Source organism: Mugil cephalus, chromosome 20, assembly GCF_022458985.1.
Source record: "Mugil cephalus isolate CIBA_MC_2020 chromosome 20, CIBA_Mcephalus_1.1, whole genome shotgun sequence".
Classification (NCBI taxonomy): domain Eukaryota; kingdom Metazoa; phylum Chordata; class Actinopteri; order Mugiliformes; family Mugilidae; genus Mugil; species Mugil cephalus.
In genome coordinates, this window is record NC_061789.1 from 10,530,314 (window position 1) to 10,549,215 (window position 18,902).

An 18,902-nucleotide genomic window follows, 5' to 3' on the forward strand; every position below is an offset into this window, starting at 1 on the left:
GCGAAAGAGAATGAGAAGGGTTTGTCGGAAAACAGCAGCAGCAGCACTAGTCGAGCTAAACTTGATAAAAACATATAATCGAATATCATCTGCATAAAAAGAAAGCATGTAAATATATAAAAGAAGTGGACCCAGAATTGAGCTTTGAGGAACACCGCAGACTGTTGTGGACAAGTAAAATGAAGCAATAAGAGTACCACAAAGAAATGTTTGTCAAGAGCCTAGATAAGGTTCTTTCTATTATCACTTTGTCAACAAAAAAGACACAGATACAAATTATTGATTAACCCTTTAACTGGCATTGTAACCATACGGATGATCTTTTTGTAGTCGTTGTAGTAAACAATGAAATGCTTAATTTCTGATTTTGTACCTGTTTTCTAACCATTGCTAGTGATTCAGTTTGTAAGATACACAAATTTGTGGCAACACATTATATATACAAATATCTAAGCCATGACACTTTTTTTTAGATATAGCGCTTTTGAACAGATGACCATAGATCAAAAATGTACAACATACAGCTTTAGTATTTATGTTGTATGAATCTGTACAATCATGTGAACATTTTAATAATGATACAGCAAAATACTCAGTTTACAGTGCACACTATTAATATAAAATGAATGATATTTAATCGTGATTAGTCGTATTTCTCAGTGTTATTGCGATAAAAGATAAAATGTCTTGCACTTTCAGTATAGTAATTGCAAAAGTGTATACGATGAGCCGTACCTGGCTGGCATAGAAATGTCCATTAATCTTCACGATGACCTGGTCGTTTTCATCGGGCGTCTGCTCTCTGGGGACCACCACCTCAGCCGCTGTCAGATTCTGCAGCTCGTTCACCTGGAGTTAACAAAAGCTGGTTATTTCAGGACACGCCATTAACCTTACGTTGAAGGTTTAAGCGCGCCCTTCCCGTTGGCTTACCGTCTTGCCTCCCTTGCCAATGACCCTTCCTGCAGCAGCAGCAGCCATCTTGATGTGAGTCTCCAGTTTGACCTCCTCCTTTGGCCCGAAGAAGTTCTCCTCCTTCAGTTTGCCGTAGATTCTGCCCTGAGCCTGTAGCAGGGAGAAAAAACTTTTAATGTTCCTGTGCAGACGTTTGTTCAATCAATCAGGAGCCAGGAATGAGAAGGTGAAATAAATGGGACGGTCGTCAGTATGTAAATGAACGTCTTGTTTACCTTAAACTGAGCCTCAGGGGGTCCTGTCACAATCACCATCCTCATTTTCGAGTCTGGACTTTCAGCAGGAGCGATCTGGATAAATATGGATAAATGCATTACTGAATTTCAAGGACTGAGGTTTGACTTGATAAAATAAATCTGAAAGATGTGCCTGTTGCTCGATGCGTTTTTGATTTACAGACCTTGATAGAGGCTCCAGCGAAGCGGCTCAGCTGTTTGATGTGCTGTCCTTTCTTTCCGATGATGGCGCCCACTGCCTGCGCTGGGATGTACACGTGAACAGTCTCCTGCTCCGGAGCCTGAGTGCAAACACACACAAAAGAATATTTCATTACATAAACTTTAGATTTGTATAGGAGCAAGAATGTGAGCATGTTGGGTTAGTAGAGAAAAGCATTGTTTGGCCACTCCGTTTCTCTCAGTTCAATCTTACCCCAAAGCAGCCATAGGGGGCGCCACCAGTTGCATTTCCAGGAGGCGGTGGGGGCATGTTGGAGGAGGAGGGGAAGAGGCCCAGAGCGCCAAGGTTAAGACCAGGGATCAGGTGAGTCTGTTGCTGGAGAGAAAGAAACTGGAGGTTATAAATGACGTACATGTGAAACATTTTTCAGGCCAAGGACCCCAAACTGATGGAGCGATTGTGTAGGGACCCCCTACCTACTACATGTGTTTTATATTAATTCATAAATATACATTATTATTATTATTCAATATTAAGCTATGCCTTATCTGTTTACTAAAATATGTTGGATTCATGTTAACGTGTAATTACAGAAATTTAAATTTATGGGGGAGAATTAAAATATATATATATATAAATGATATAAAAATCAACCAAAGATTTTGCGACCCCGCTGCAGTACCTCCGCGAATCCCCTATGGGTTGCGGACCCCCTGTTGAAGACCTATGGATTACAGCATTTAATTTGCAAAAGAGGCAAGAAAAACTTCATGAGTTTTATAGACCATAGTATACTGTGTTTAATTAATCCTAAAACATGACAGAACGTCAAAGAATTTTACACATCATGAATGCGGTTTGAAATCTTTTTGGGGGCCGCTGCACTTTCACATCAAACCATCTCAGGGCAAGAAACGCACACCACTGAAGTACAAATTAAAAATGTGCGTCGAGTGTGTTCAGACTCACATTCATAGCTGCGATGTCGTTCTCGTAGGCCTCTTTGACCTTCTTCATGATCTCCACCTCGGCCTGACAGCAGGCGTCAATGGTTCCTTTGACCGTGATGGTTCTCTCTGGATTATACAGCGTCAGGTCCTGAAGCCTGCACACATTACGCCGGGAGTGGTTACTGCTACATTCGCCTAATTAATAAGGAGCTCATTTAAAAATAATTTCAGCTGCTGCTGCCGCTCCGTGGTGGTTAAGCGGCCGTGAAATGTCTTAGAGCGTGATGAAAACTTGTGCTGGGTGTGTTTCTTATCTAGTAAAAATCTTCTAATTATCTTCTTTGAAGCTTAGGTGTCTTACGGGGAGATGGTGATCTTGGTGTCCGTGTCCTGCTCGACTTTTTTAAGGTTGCGTCCCTCCTTCCCGATCAGGCGTCCGACAAAGTTGTTGTGAGCCAGAATCTTCAGAGGAACCTCATCAGCGCTTCAAATGCAAGTCATTATTGAATGTTACACACTCAAATCATCGGGGTAACAGTCCAGGATCATTAGTTTTACATCATGAATAATACGCTGGTTATTTTAAACCTACGTCTTGGTGTCTTTAGCCTCCTGGTGCATGATGTCCAGGATCATGCGGCAAGCGGCTGAGCAGCCTTCAGGGCTGGAGTGGATACTGATGGGCTTCTCTGCAGCGCCCGCGTTCTCTTTGCGGTGCACGTCGACCCTGCAGCGACGGAGGAAGTTGTGATTTCATTTATTTTAATCGTCACTTGCAAATCGGCTGTAAACACTGATGCAGTTTAAATATGTAATTCATGTGGGACTACTTCAGTACACGTCCCTACACACATGAAAACAAACATATCAAACCGTCACCCACTTGCTTTGCGTGTGCTTGGTGATGTTACGAATGGTGGCTCCCTCCTTCCCGATGATGGCTCCGACGTACTGCGTGGGCACCAGGAGTCTCAGAGGGATGTCGGCGTGCGGGGGCTTGCAGGGCATCCCCGAGCTTGGGGAGCCGCCGCGGGGTCCGCCGCGGGGCCCGTAGCCGGGGCGACGGCCGTTGTCAGGCCCCCGCTGGCCTCCCTCCAGCTCAGAGGTTTCATCTGGGATGTAGGAGACGCGCAGGGCGTTGTTCTCAAACTGGTATCCATTCAGCTTCTGGATGGCTCTGGTGGAAGGACGCGGCACATCAGCAGGTCAGATATAAAACTAACAGTATCCCTTTACATTTAAAATATTTACATATTTAATTACATGTAGGCTTTTTGCTCCTCTATCAAGCTTTGTTGTGGTCTGTTTCAGATGTTATCATTGTCATGATTACAGATTATTGTAGTGATTATCATCACACAATCACTGTAAACACTAACAGAAATAGAGCAGGCATGAAAACAGAGGTGCACAAGAAAGAGCCATGTCGGACTTGTTTCTTTAAGGCTAAAGAAGAGTTTCTTGAAGACATTTAACCATGAAGTGGAAGCTTCTTCAGATCTGAGAGACTAGTTTCTTTATATGTTTTAAAGATATCTTCATTATGGGTCTATGTACTGTTGTTTTTCCTGGTGGGCTGTTTTGAGATACTTGAATATTCCACATTAAAATTCACGTACACGTTACTCCAATCTCTGTTGTGGTACTAAAAATCTAAACATACTTGACATATATTAAATTTCTAAATTTTCCCATTTAAATTAAAAGGCTGAAAGATGTTAAAGGCCACTACACCTTTTACATCACATCAAGTTTCCACTATAAAATTCAATATTTTAACAATATGTGCTTAACAATATTTTTTGTTTATACTTTTAAACAACACAAAGTTATTAATATTAAGGTTGTGTTTAATCCAGTGACAGATTCAATTATATGAACGGTTTTGTTGCTAATACCTGTATAGTTCTGCTTGAGAAAAAATGTAAAAAAAATTATTTTCTATTAGATTATAACTCCGCTTTACTTAAAAGGTAACTCTGAGACTTTTAAGACTCTTAAGAAACGCCCCAGGTAGACGATGCAGTTCTTACAAATGACCACTAGATGGGACTCATGTAACAATTTGACGCATTAAGAAAACGAGATACAATTTTAAGCATCTTTACTTATTATTATTATTACTATTATTATTGTTGTGTATTGCTTTTTGTTATATGTTTGTTTTAAATAGATTCTTCAGTTTCTTCAGCTCCAATGAAAAACAGAAGACTAGATAAAGAGATGAAAAGAGACATGGTAACTTACTGTCTGGCATGCTCTCGGGATGCATATGTAACGTTAACCACTGCCGTCTCACTGTCTGTGTTGACTGAAAGGAAGAAGAGGAAGGCTCTTAATACATCACACATTTGTTTAATAACAGGTCAAATACAATCTGAGTGAAATCTGAGCAGTGTTTCACTCACCAGCAAAGATTAGAAAAACAAAAAAACTAAAGAAAAAACAGACAAAAAAATATTCACCCTAATGAAGATTAAGGAGTTTGATCCTATTGCATCTTACTATTCAGTTCAACTCCAATTCAAAATAAAAAAAGGGACTCAACTGACTATTTTGAACAAACCTAAAGTGTAAAAAGAAATTCCGTTTGTAAACTCAGAAAAATATATAAAACTATATACAAAAAAATATTAATATTGGAAAAATAATATATATATATATATACACTAATATTCCATTACACTTTAGAGCAAAATGTGCTGCATATTGAAACACACTTTTTTGAGGTTAAGGATTTTATATATAGAAATCATAAAAATACATTCCCATAATTTCCTTTTTTAACTTTAATGAGTAACATTTATATAACTGTCACAGACACAAAGTAGTTATTATTAAAAATGTCACACCAAAAAACAGAAAATTAGTTTTTTACAAGTCTCATAAATTCTTTCTAAAACTTCTAAAGTGCCTAATATTACTCAAATTAATACTTTAACATGTACAATATTTTGATACTTGGCCTGTGATTTCATTCAGAATATTTCAATTAACATTTGCTTGTAATGGATTATATTTAAAATACTGTACAATTTACATTTACATTTACATTTAGTTAGATTTCAGGTCTGCACAAAAGTTAAGAGCAACATGGACATAACAAAACTATAATTAGTTAAAGAGTTCAAAATGCAGGAGCAAGAACACAAAGCAAGAATATCAGGTTGTATGAGGGTTATTTGTATTTTGAATTGTGAAATTTGAAGAGGGAAATCCGTATTTGTCCTCTTAAAAAAAAAAGAGAGAGATCACTGCAAAGCAGTTCTTTACAAAATGAGAAGTTTTTATGAAACAAAGTATTTGCAGTTCTTTATGGTTTGTTTTTATGGCTCCACATCAAGTGATTAATATTACTGATAATTTAATTATGCAAATAATCCTGAGGCAGAAAACTCCTTTGATATGATTTGTATTTTGATTTATGAACAAATAATCTTTAATAATAATAATAACACATTATTGCACTGTGCAAATTGATGGGAATCCCTCCGACAAAACATTAATCCACCTCTGGTGGAATAATGTTTTAATGCAAATTTTTTGCCTCACAAAAAGAAACGTCGATTTGTGTGTATTTGCAACTGAGACGGACGTCAGATCCCATTTTATAGTCGGTTAATGCAGACGTGTCTGCGCCCCTTTCCTTTTCCACTGTATTCTCAAATGTTTCCAGATCAATGCTATGCAGTCTGGTGCGGGCTACAATTGAATCAGTAATTAATTTATATCCATCTATATCCTGGAGCGCTCCCAGCGATATGTGATATCACCGGTGTGTTCTGGTTCTGCAGCACGGAGCACCTCCGCAGTGACGCCTCCGCCCCGATTCCTTCCTCCCTCTGTCCTCTGTCCTCTAGTCTGTGATCCACAGATCGACCGCCAGCACAGGACTAAGGAGGAGGGAGGAACCACAGGTGTGTTCGCTGTAAAGGATTTTTCCTGGACTGCAACATCAGCAGAGTGAATCTATTTAGTGACTGGTCAGCTCATATGAAGGACTGGAATATTATTAGAAAATCACAACGGGGTAAATTTGGTCAACTTTTTCTTTTTTCTTTCTTTCTTTCTTTCTTTCTTTCTTTCTTCAAACAATTCAGTTACTTCATTTATCAATTAGTCAACATATTCAGAAAAATGAGCAACCAACCTTTTCAAAGGCCTGGCTTCTGTTTTCTGTTTTTTGTGTGTTATTTGATAATAAATTAAATATCGTTGATTTGAGGATCATTAGAAATAGTGATGGATTAACGTCATCTCCTCTAACCTTTCTGTGAGTGTCAATTAGCAGTGAGTTGCCCCCAATCAAACCGCCTCTTACTTAACCTCCTGTGACCCAAACATTTCTTTGGAATTTCTTTAAAATAAGATTAAAATCTTCAGGTATTTGGGATAAGTAGGACCTAAGAAGTATAGAAAAAAATAGCTATCATTATTGAACTGGAAGAGGGTTTTTGAAAAAAACTATGCGGACACAGGGATTATTTCGCTGTATACCACAATTTAAGTCACCAATGTGTAATTGAAAACTGGAAAAAAAACAATGTCCTCAAACGAATACTTGGGAATTTGTTAAATGTGCATTTCATATCAAACTAGAAAAGTTAATCAAACTAAATAAACAAGTTTACTGACCCTTCGCTACCGGTACATGAAAGAAAAAAGTGTCTCTTAATGAGGACGACAGGTCTAAATGAAGCAAAATAAGTTGCCACACACTGAAAACATAATGTCCCCATACGAGGACGCTGGGTCTCTCCATCCTTATTCGTTATAAATCCCACATGTATCTTGCATCACCTCGCATCACGATACAAACAAATCTTGCTTGAATCATGTCTTCATGCTTAATTCACCTCCTGCATAACTCCAATAAATTTAAAATCATTGAGTGAGGACGTGTCGCTTCATGAAACATCCTAAAATCACAACTGTTTGTTTGTGCAGTAAATTGTAGTCAGTTACACCATGCTGCCACATGGTGGCACAATTCAGCCAGTTTGTTACCTTTAAATAGAAGCTCATTTTAATGTAGAAAAGTAGACATGAGAGAGAGAGACAGCAAACAAGAGAAATAAAAATCTAGTAAAGTGAGGGTGCGGCTGAAAAGTCACCTTGTTCACAGTTTTCTACGGTTCCACACTGAGCCAGCAGGCCATCCAGCACCTGATGCAGAGACAGAGGAGAAGAAACGAGGACAAATTAGCATCCTGAAAATCAAATGGCAAAATTTTATATCAATCAAATAGGGTAAAATTTAAGAAAAACTGCTTAAGTGAGTGCAAAATGATGTTAAAACATTTATCAACAACAACAGATGGAATTAGTGGATTTATTTAAGTATCACGCAGAAATTCAGTTGCAAATAATAAGACGTAGCTTCAGACACAGATGATTGATGATTTTAACATCAAGTTTATTTTCAAATCTTTACCAGAGTGATTTTACGCAACTGATTTGACATTTTACTCTTTGGGAAACAGAAGTAAAGTTAAAGTCCATGATGTTACTGTTGCACCAGTTACAATAATTACAATGTGGAATCCTATTGGGAATCTGCTGGGACTGAGACACTTTAAATTACCTGTATATTCTATGTAAATTAGACTGTAGTTTGGACTGTACATTATTTTGTGTAATTGTTACTATCCCATTGTTATTCAATTTTTTTTTATAAACCCAGTAGAGCTCTGAGATCTACTGACTCAGGTCAGATAGTGGAGCACAGAGTTTAAACCAGACACGGTGAAGCAGCATTTAGTTTTTATGCTGCACACAACTGGAACAAAAGCAGAACTCAAATCAGATCCAACTGTGAGCACCTTTAAACCCAGGTTAAAAACATTTCTATTTTCATGTGCTTATGGCTGAGCTGTTTTAAATCATTTTAAATCGTAATCTTGGATCTGCACTGCAAGTCCTTTAATTGTCTTAATGTATATGTACATGTATATATATGTATATTATATACATTTTTATTTCTTGTATGTTTTTTTTTTGCCAATTGTTTCTGTTTTATGCTGCTCTTTATAAATGCTTTGTCTTTATGTAAAGCACATTGAGTTGCCTCTTGGTATTAAATGCGCTATATAAATAAAAAAGATTATTTTATTTTATTTGACATAACGTATTGCTACGTCTATGTCTGGTTCATATATGTCCTTTATTATCTTGTTATCTTGGGAAGCTTGGACAAAACTATTTACCTGTGGGGATCAATAAAGTGCTCTCTTGTTGCTCTGGTACATGTCACAAGATATTAAGATATTTAAATGTTATTTACTTCTCCTGTCAGTGGTCATAATGTTATGCCTCACAGAGCTGCTACACATTTTTAAAACTATTTTATTCTTTATAATACTGCAAGGATTGCTTCCAAAGAGTAGGTACATGGAGGTGAGTGTTTTCAACCCTTTTCAGGATTCATAGAAAGCATTGAGACGACGACGTTCAGTCAGTTTTTGCGGAGAGACGTCGCCCCCGTGTGGCCTCAGCCGGCACGAATCAGAGCAGCGGAGAAAGAGAAGAGGAGCTTGCACAATGGTACAAACACAGAGAAAGAGAGAGGAGGGGGGGAGGGAGCCACTCCCACAGCCAGTCTCTTTCCAGAGGAGGCTGGCGGGGTGCCACGCCCTCACAAATGTACTGATGCACACAGAAACTGCTACACATCACATGTACAGAGCGCACTGATCCTGCCGCATTCCCATCCTCTGCATTCAATCTAGTTTGATGAATCAACAGATTACAGGTGAATACTTTGTGGCAAAACGTGCCAGAGCAGAAAGAGACACAGAGATCTGCCGCTCTGAATAGTTTGTCGAGTCCGGAAACATCCTCCTCGTTTAGTTTTGTCTGTTAAAATCACATCACATATAGATGTATAATATTTTAACAGTTAAAGGGGGAATTCCTGCAGCCTTGTTTTGAAATGCTGTACAGCTTTCCAACACTATTCACTTCACAAACAGCTTCACACAATTGCAGCTGCCGTGGGATTGGAACGGGTTATTTTTTCCATTTGCGGAGCATTTGAAAATTGATTTAACATCTGCAACTCTACAACAGGAGAACTACATCTGCGGAGGAATGCTGAGGCCGATTCCTCCGTGTCCAAGTTCAAAAGCGAACCCTGAATCGTACCGTTTTTGTAACAGTAATGTTCTGTTACTCTGTGATGTGTAGGACATCAAAAAAGGGGCATGTGTGTATAAATGGTGCCGAGCTGTTTATTGTGGTTTATGGACACACACGTAAGCGACCAGCTCCTTGTGCTCGCTGTGGTTTTTCAAACAGGTTTCTTGTGGTTTGTTAACCGTTACTGTAGTCGGTATTAGGCGCCGGAGCTGGAGCGAAAAACCTGCTCCAGCTCGGTCCGTGCAACTGCAGCAATTAGCGACCAGCAATCAATAGGTTAGTGCTTACACCACATAGCTTGTGTGTTGGTCAATACGCGACTATTAGTTCATGTTCAATTCTAATCACTTGGCTCCAAATGGAATCGGCCGTCGCGTCTGATAGTTTTCACACGAAACGAGTGGGTTTTGGTTTGAGTCACAAGTCATCGCCCAGATTTGCAGTTCCTCCGCCCACGATCCACCACTGAGGCGAAGCCAAATGACCCAGAAACACCTAGACGCCGGGTTGGAAATATTTGCAAAGAGGTCCGTCTGAATTTTTGTGATCCGGGTGAAGTCCTTGTTCGTTTGCCGCCTATGACACACTGCCTCTGCTATGCACGGCTGCTACTTATTTGTACAATCTGCTTTGAACCCTGTTTCATGTTTTAAACGCTAGAACATTACAGTCCAAATGCACGACTTAGGTGAGGTTTACGCCTCTGTGGGACTGGACGCACGTAGTCAACGCTAAGGTGAGCCATTTATACTTGGCTCGCTCTGTAAAAACGACACTCAAACGCTAGTCAGCGATGTGTCTTTTTTTGTCAATCGGGTTAATTTTTGTTTCTACTTCCTGCTTCGCTTTCAGCAACGGCGACTGAAACTTTCGCACAAAATTTCGCCAAAGACAGAGAGTCATAGAAATGCTTGTATCTTTAAACCTCCTCAGTCAATCTTCAATTCTTTCATGTCTTCCATCTTTAATTCAAAACAATCAGTTCGAAAACCGGAGACGGAAAAGCAGCTGGAAATCGAGGGTATGCGTTGATGCCAGTGTCGCTCAGGGCCACGCCCCCATGAGTGGCAAAAACATGGTGAAATGTAGAAGTAAATACAGGGAGACCGGGAAAAGTGAATGATCAAATTAAGGACAAATGGACTCAACAATGATCCATTAAACTGCCAACGAATAAATGGTCCACGAACATTATCATGTGGACAGAAATCACTTCTAGTTTGTACTAGAGTACCGCCTTATTTAGAAAAGTGGCCTCAGTTTCAGTAAATAAAAGATGCTAATGCTAAGAGCTTCAGTGAGAAGTAACGTTAGTTATACAATACTGCAGCGTCCGACCAGACGTTAAAAGGATGATGAGTACTGATCACAAATATTCTGTTTAGTGTTTTATTGTTTTTTATGGTTGGAACTGAGATTATTACTGTCGGCCGTGACTACACCAACATCCACCGCATACCTTCTGCATAACCCAGCAGACCAATCACAGCTCTGCATCTGCATCACAGTGACATGTAGTTACATTTCTGGGGACGTGCATGTCGAGCTACGGCGCTGCACCGTCAAATAGCCACAGAAGCATAAACCGCCCTTTGAATAATAATAACTGAATAATAACGTCATAAAATGCAAATGTTAAACAGCTACAATCTAATGAAACGGAGCCCTCGCAGAGGCAGATTCAAGCGTCTTTCTGTATTGTTCTTTCGGAGGTGCTTGCATTCGTTCAAAATCGGTTTAGAAATAGCTCCAGGGAAGGACACATCCTGTCCTAAATGTGGCGATGACGGCATTAAAATGGAGCTCCACATGTTTTGTTTTGAAGGTTTTTTCGCTGGTTGGACACATTAATCAGTTCCCTCAGATGGTCACGTACAGTAATAACACAGATGGCCAGAAAGTCAAATAGATGTCTGTTGTTGTTGTTGTTGTTCCTCATACCGACCACAACCTGTGACTCGCTGGTATGGACAGGGAAGAAGTGGTCTGAACGTCTGAAGTGATCCTTTTTTTCAGGCATTGTTAAGTATGTGCACGTCTAAGCAACTCATTTCACACAGTGTGAGGACAGCGTGACGCTGTGTGGGTGGGTGTACTGTGGTGTGGTGTGGTTGCTGGCAGTGTGAAGTAACAGTTATAGACAATGTAAAAGATGAAAAAAAAAAATGAAATAGAAACTAACCTCCCACTGCAGGTGAGGTGGAATGTTTCTGATCTGCAGTTTCCTGGTCCTGTGAACAGAAGAAGAATGAGACGTAAGCAAATTTTAAAAATCTGAAAACACTGAAACTTTTAAGAGAAAGAAATAAAGCTAAGGTGAAGCATGAATTACTGCTTCCAGGAAGTCAAGAAGGAGGATAAGAAAAAGGTGGCGAAGAAGATGTTATCACTGTACTGTCAGGTACGATCCCACTGAATAATTTCCAGTGAGAAACAAGCTGTCTCCACTTACAGAGCATTTTAACGGAGCGGTGCAGAGGACTGATAGAAAGCTTCGTAATGAAGCAACCACAATTGCCTGAAGCTCAATAGCAGCAAAATCAATGAGGGTGACCCCAAGGAACAGAACACGTCCTGGAGTTTTTTTTTTTTTTCTTGCGCTCTTGAAAACATGAGTGAATAATCTAGTTTAAATTTGAGGAAATAGTTTCGCGATGTTCCTCAGATACTGTTTTCATCAGGATACAATGGATGGACTGAAAGACATGTGTCCGTGCACGAGTACGGACATGTAAACGGGTGACCCTGAAACATAATGCCTCAAGTTTGCATTGTGCAAGCATAATAACACATGAGGAATACTTTGTGTGTGTGTGTGTGTCAAACTCAGGAATGGGAGGGGGGAGGAGGAAGAGGAGGCAGCTGAATGAAGCCAGAACGTGTCTTGAGAGACAAACAGGTGGAAAGAGGAAGAGGGTCAGACTTTAGTAACTTGCGAACACAAAACCCAAAACAGTGTAACATTCAGCTGCAGAGCTTTATAGAACAGGATGTGAGTCTAGAAACATAGTTCAATAATTACCCTAACCTTTCTATGTCAAACGATAAACCACAGACACAAACAAGTTTTGTGGTCGTTTTCGGGATTGATAATCTAACCGTAGACGAAAACCAATTGTTAAGCTTTGACCCAGATTTCCTACCGTTGTTGTGTTTCCAGCTCACAAGTTTCAAATAACGTGTCCATCTAATCTAATCTAAATTAGCTGATATACACAACCATTTAAGTGACTTCAGTTACCAGTAAAGCTTTGAAATCTGATTCCTCAAATGCTAACAGCATTAGCATTCATCAATTAATAGACTTACACTTAGCTGTAGGTTTTTAACACTCGACTCTTAAGACCAAACACAATTCTGGAAACAAGGTTTTGGCATTTTCTCCATCGTCTCTCTTGTACAAATACGTCCAACCATCACCAAGAGGGGATGCCCACGAGGTGTTGATATAACTCTGCAGCCTGTACCACAAACTCTTTGAAACCAGATAACCTGCCAGAAGCGTTTCGTTCTCATTCTGCTGGATGGATTCTGAATTTGACATGAACAAACAAAACAGCCGCCTGCTCCATTTCTGGGTTTCTTTCTGAATGTTTATACATCTACCTCCTCAACCCCCCCCCCTGGGCTTACAACACAGTCCAACTGCTGTAGTCAAATAGTATGTGGCTTAAGTGGGAGAAGAACACTGAGTCAGTGAAGCACCCACACAAAGTTGTGAAAGAGAAAGGTTTGCTGTTTTTGTTTTTGGGACAGAACCTGAAAGTATGCCATACTGGAAACCACACTGGATATTAGGGGTGAGTATTGGCAAGGACTTCACGATACGATACGTATCATGATACTTGAGCCAAGATACGATACATTATTGCGATATTATATTGCAATATTCTACATAGTTCAATGAGAAATTTCAACACAACTTAAAATATAAGTCAGATGACGAACATTTAACTGGAGAAAATAAGTCAAAAAACAATTTTAATCCAAATGATCAATTTCCAATTTATTGCACACAGGAAAGCTTGATTTTTTTCTTTTTCTTTTAAAATCTATATTAAGACATTCAAAATCGATATTGTATCAAAAGAAAAAGTATCGCGATATATATTGCCATATCGATATTTTTTCCCATCCCTACTGGAGATCTTAAATGTATCTCCAACAATCCATGTATGCCACGCATATGGCTTTAAACAACCAACCCCCATCTCACCCTCCCATAAGAAATCCCGCCCAATCCCCCAGGAGGCGTCAGCCCACATGAATAGTCTATTGTGCATCTAGAATACCTGACATCCCCCACCCCTCAAAAAAAAAAAAAAAATGGGAAAAGCCTTTGATCCTTAATCAGTGCTTAATTGTTGACTACATCAGCGACTCTTCCCCAACCTGGGTAAATATACATAAAACTAACCTGTTCTCCACACCTACCACCATACATCAAAACCCTTCATTACGCCCCAATGCAACCAAACAAGCCAAGCAAAGTTCCATCATATCAACACGTGATCTCCCCCATTATCCTCTCCAGTCCCATTCCCAACCATCACAAACCCCACTCCCACACACATACACCATCCCAACCCCCATCAAGCCGCCATCACTGAACTTGTTTGACCCCTACCGTCGCCACCTGCCAACCCACAGCCTACGCCATTGGCTGAAACCATGGCAACAAGTTGGGAATGGGCAGGGAAAGATGGATGGGCGGTCGGATGGACAACAAAACAAGACACTCCACGTTTGCCTATGCACTAGGTCACTTTTTTATCTGTTTTAAATATCATGCTTTTAGCACCGCTCGGGTGGTCTGGTTCAAAACATTAACCTGCGCTCTCTGCAAAATTACACCACTTCTACGTTTTGCACATTTACCTGAAATGGCAACACAAATGGAAGTTTCAAATACATTTTTACCAGTGAAATAATAAATAAATTAGCTGTTAGTTGCTCCTCCCTGACTCATTGTTGATATGCACAAGAGGGAAACACACTGCCAATGGACACAGTGTCAGTGGGCAATCTGTTTTCCTCTTTGCATATCAACAATGAGTCAGTGATGAGTCTGGAAATGTCTAAAGTTGGACGTAAGAACTAAAGCTGTTGAGGTTCCCTCAGCTGTGAAGGCATTAAATCCAGGCTCGGCTCCAGCCTCCAGCAGGACAAAGCGCTGGGGAGACAGAGGACGTACAAAGAAAGGAGGCCAAGAGAATGAAAGGAGTGTGGTCCTCAAGACAGAGGTTGAGGAGAGGACCAAGAGGAGAAGGAGAATGCTTCGCTTCGAGTGGGGATCAAAGGCCAAGGGTCAGTGCTCTTGAGATGAGACAGAGGGGGACCTCTGGACCATATCGAGGTGCGTTTATGAGTGTTATACTACACTCTGGTAGCAAAACATGAACCTAAATGACTGTGAGCAAGAGGAGGATAATAAAGCCTGTCAGAAAAGTATCCTTCCATGTCCTCTAAATTCAACAGTGTGCACCACCAGGGCAGCTACACCAACAGGTTTCAACTCCTTCTCAGAGATTCACTCTTCTACTTAATGATCTGAGGGTGATACACTTTTATTTCAGTGCCAGAGGAATATGAGGCTAATTGCCGATTACACCTCCACACAAGGTGCTACTGACTGCAAGACTAATTGCACCAGTAAGTGTAAGTGACACAATCACAGACTGTGGCAGAGGGATCAGCGTGAACCTTGTCCTGTCTGACATTAGCACGCTGGCCTGTCTGATAAGTTTTTCTCGCTGGTAGTTCACTGACTCCACCCGAGGACATCTGTATCCTCCAGCAGAAATTACTAAACCCTTCGAGTGTGGATGATCATTTAAAGCAACTTAGAAATCAAGTCATTTGATGGAAACATATCTGAATGGAAACAGCTATTAACATCAACAGCGTAATAATTGTTTAATTGTTTAAAATGTGCAGATTAATTGCCTTTTTTTGTATATATTGTGTTACTTCTACTTATTTGATTTTTATTTGCTCTTATTTTCTCTACTTATTTTATTGTTAAGCACTTTGTGACTTTTATCTGTGAAATGTGCTATATAAATAAAGTTAATAATAATTATTATTTGTAATTTTTATGCATAAAGCACATTTTATATTTCAGGTATGAAATGCACATATAATTAAGATGTCACATGAAAAAAATACAGATAATGTAATTGAACAAAGGTTAAATGTACTCGTCGGACAGGATTTATTTTTTTATTAATTAAAAAATGGCTTAATTTAATGACTGCCATTTTTTCCATATAATAAAGTGTATTTTCAATGTTTTTTTGATTTAGGAAGTGTGAAAATATCAACCTACAACGAAGCTCCTAAGGTTTGAGATGGACCCGTTACAGATTTGATTTTGTTCAGAATATTAAGATGCTTGTACTTCTAACAGTAATTCATCGATAACTAACGAATGCTCATCTGATAACATTATGGATTGCGTTACCCTTTATGAATGCGGGGCATCCATTTAATTACTCCTTCACTTAGCGTTGCCCTCATTAAGCTACACAACGCAGTGAATTCCCGTGAAACTGTGTGTGTGTGTGTGCGTGTGTTAAATTCTTCTTAAATGTGAGGCTGAGCCAGATATTACGAGCTGAAAAGTCAATGGAAACTGGCTCCCAGAAGTCTAGTTGGGCAAAACACACTCTGAAATATGGCCGCACTCGCACCAAGTCTAATATCATCCAAAATTGTGGATATGATTATGTGTGTGTGTGTGTGTCTAGTAGAAATTCTCTACTCCCAGTGGGACATTTCGAGGACACAATAAAGCGAGTTTGACAGATTTGACTGACATCTTTTCCAGCAATGCAAACCCATGTGACAGGTGTTAACTACTATTTTTAACCTGCCAAATCTAGTAAATTTGCATACTGGAAGAGTCTTTGGTGCAAAAGGAAACGGAGAAGCGTGGCTGCACCTAAATAAGAAAGGCTTTTCATATTTGTTGAATGAGCTTTTGGGAATCTGCGGCATCGAATCAAACACGTGAAAAGAGGGCGACACATCCTCGAGTGCTCATCGATGCACCTCGGAGCTTTTTATCCGGGGTGTGACCGCACCGAGCGTTAGCCGTCTTATGCGGGGCACTACAGTGACCTCACCAACGAACAACGTGATGAACCGAAAGCACCGCTAGAAGAGACTAAACAGACCAGGACAATAAATTGACAACACTTCTAGTGACGGTCACAGTTTGAAGTTTGGACTTGTTTATTGTTCAGGAATGACATAATCACTAAGCAGTTTGTATCAGAAGGACAATATTTGCACCGGGGCCGACCAACACAAATCTGATCACTGAGACCACATATGAAGGTGGTCCGTAATGAATGCAGCCACCGGAGTAATGTAATGCATCTCAGCCGTCGGGAAAGCTCACTGCATCAACTTTACAAGATGTCTCCACCGCAAAAGACTTCCTAAACATAGCTGATTTGTTGCTGCCAAACAATTCTGACTATGTTTAAATGACTGTATCCAAGTTAAGGTATCGAGTGGCCACCACAATCCTCCCCAGCGTGACGGAGCACAAATACATTCAGCATGTGTTTGTGTCTTTAGCAGCCGTCCCAGCTCCACGGTTTCCCAAATATTTTCGGAATTTCCAAATAGAAATAACACATAGCAGAAGTTTTCCTTGAAGGAACGGTTTGGGAAAATATGCTTATTGGCTTCATTAAGAGTTAGATCAAGTGGCAGCCTCACTTCTGTATGATAACTACTGTACGTAGATAGTTTAACACCTAACCCTCAGCTCACGCTTGAACACAACAGACACAAAGACATAGATCAGGCAGAATGTTTTTAATCACTGTAGCGTTGTCTAGTTTACATGCTAAGCTAACTGGTTGTAGACTTCTATATCTTAGGTCTTCAACGTTTATCAGGCCAAGGGCCCCCAAACTGATGGAGAGATTATATGTTGTATATTAAACTCAGCCTAATGCTATTTAGAAATCTACATTATTATTATAATTTTGCATTCAATATTAAGCTATTATACAACCAGTAGTTCCGACCGAGCAATCTGATTGGTCAATAAGACATTTTAAATGTGCTCAAATCAGCATTACAGCACAGCTAACTCATCACTTAAAATATTGCTCCGCCAAGTCTGTGGCAACATTGCGTCCGTCTCCATGGCAACACTGTAACTGTCGGAGCTGGAGCAGGAAACGGCTGAAAAATACGCTACAAAACGGATCGGTTCGTTGTTAATTTCCATCAACAGTAATATATATTTAATCACACGCTTTATTTTGTTGGTAATTGTTGCATAAGTGACATATTAATATTGCATAATTTAAACATTGCACGGGTTCAAATTTTTATTTCAAACATGTGGAACAGTAGGGTGGCCGTGCAACTGCCTTTGGGAAAATTAAAAAATATATATATAAAAAAATGTCTATTCAACCAAAGGTTTTGGGGCGCCCCCTGCAGGACCCCCTGTTGACGACCTATGTTATATATCATATAGAATCACTAGCATTAGCTTCATATATTAGCCTGGACATTAACCCTAGACTTCACCACTGACAGGTCTTTTTTTTTTTGGAAACTGCAATTTTTTTTAAACATACAAGGATGTAGGAGGAGGATCACTTGTTTACGTCCGAACTACTAAAAACAAAAAAACATTTTTCCAGTAACTATGAAGCATCGGACACAAATAATTCATAGTGTTGTCCTACAAAAGCAATCTGGACCCAACACTTCAAACAGAGTTGAAAAAAAATGACACGACTGGAATTATTACTGCACAGTTCACGCCTCTAACCGCTGTTTAGCACATTAAGCACACTTATGGAAATCATCACGTCCGGTGTAGTCATTACCTGACACCATTACAAAGCCCCTTACACGACACGGCCTGCTCTCAAATGTCCCCTTCGCAAAGGAGCAAACGCCGGCTGCCGGCTCTAGAGCACTGAAGTGGAGGGGGTTAATATTTTATAAGCGCTATCTAGCCAGCATAAAATCACAAATGAATATTTTATTGGTAATGTTGAGGAGTGGCTGAAGAGAGGCAACCAAACACCATCACCCAGCGCGCGCATAGCCTTACTACCTGGCCAATACCCATCATCTAAACCCACGTACATGTCGTCCCATTAGGAAGATACCTTTCTACCATCCCTCTCTGGTGACCCTTCCAACAAACACCGTCGTCATCGTCATCATCATCATCATCATCATAACCATCTCAGATATGCTGAGCTTGGATATCCCCGCAGCCAAATTAGACCATGGATGACTGAACATTGGTGAGGACAGGAGTAAGCAGAGGTAAAGAAAAACTGTGGCAAGCACAGCCACTGGTTTAAACGCGCTGCACATTAAAAGGTGGAGCTTATCAAATAGTTTCTGAGATGCAGTATCTGCTTATTGTCACTTTTTCCACCCCTTTCTCTC

At 40.0% G+C, this 18,902-nt stretch overlaps 1 protein-coding gene across 3 annotated transcripts in view; it reads right to left on the minus strand.

The window, feature by feature from the left end:
- Positions 1-18,902, minus strand: part of igf2bp1 (insulin-like growth factor 2 mRNA binding protein 1) — a 53,062-nt gene that overhangs the window by 5,482 nt on the left and 28,678 nt on the right. Inside the window, exons 3-14 of one of the 3 annotated variants that reach the window (XM_047572967.1) lie at positions 11,644-11,692; positions 7,439-7,502; positions 4,572-4,635; positions 3,208-3,501; positions 2,917-3,051; positions 2,686-2,808; positions 2,344-2,479; positions 1,627-1,743; positions 1,376-1,492; positions 1,191-1,265; positions 934-1,065; positions 736-849 (exon numbers count right to left, since the gene is read on the minus strand). In XM_047572967.1, coding sequence (XP_047428923.1) covers positions 736-849; positions 934-1,065; positions 1,191-1,265; positions 1,376-1,492; positions 1,627-1,743; positions 2,344-2,479; positions 2,686-2,808; positions 2,917-3,051; positions 3,208-3,501; positions 4,572-4,635; positions 7,439-7,502; positions 11,644-11,692 — 1,420 coding nt within the window. Of the gene's footprint in view, positions 1-735; positions 850-933; positions 1,066-1,190; positions 1,266-1,375; positions 1,493-1,626; positions 1,750-2,343; positions 2,480-2,685; positions 2,809-2,916; positions 3,052-3,207; positions 3,502-4,571; positions 4,636-7,438; positions 7,503-11,643; positions 11,693-18,902 lie in introns of all 3 variants that reach the window. The other 2 variants (XM_047572966.1, XM_047572968.1) reach the window with 2 other exon arrangements.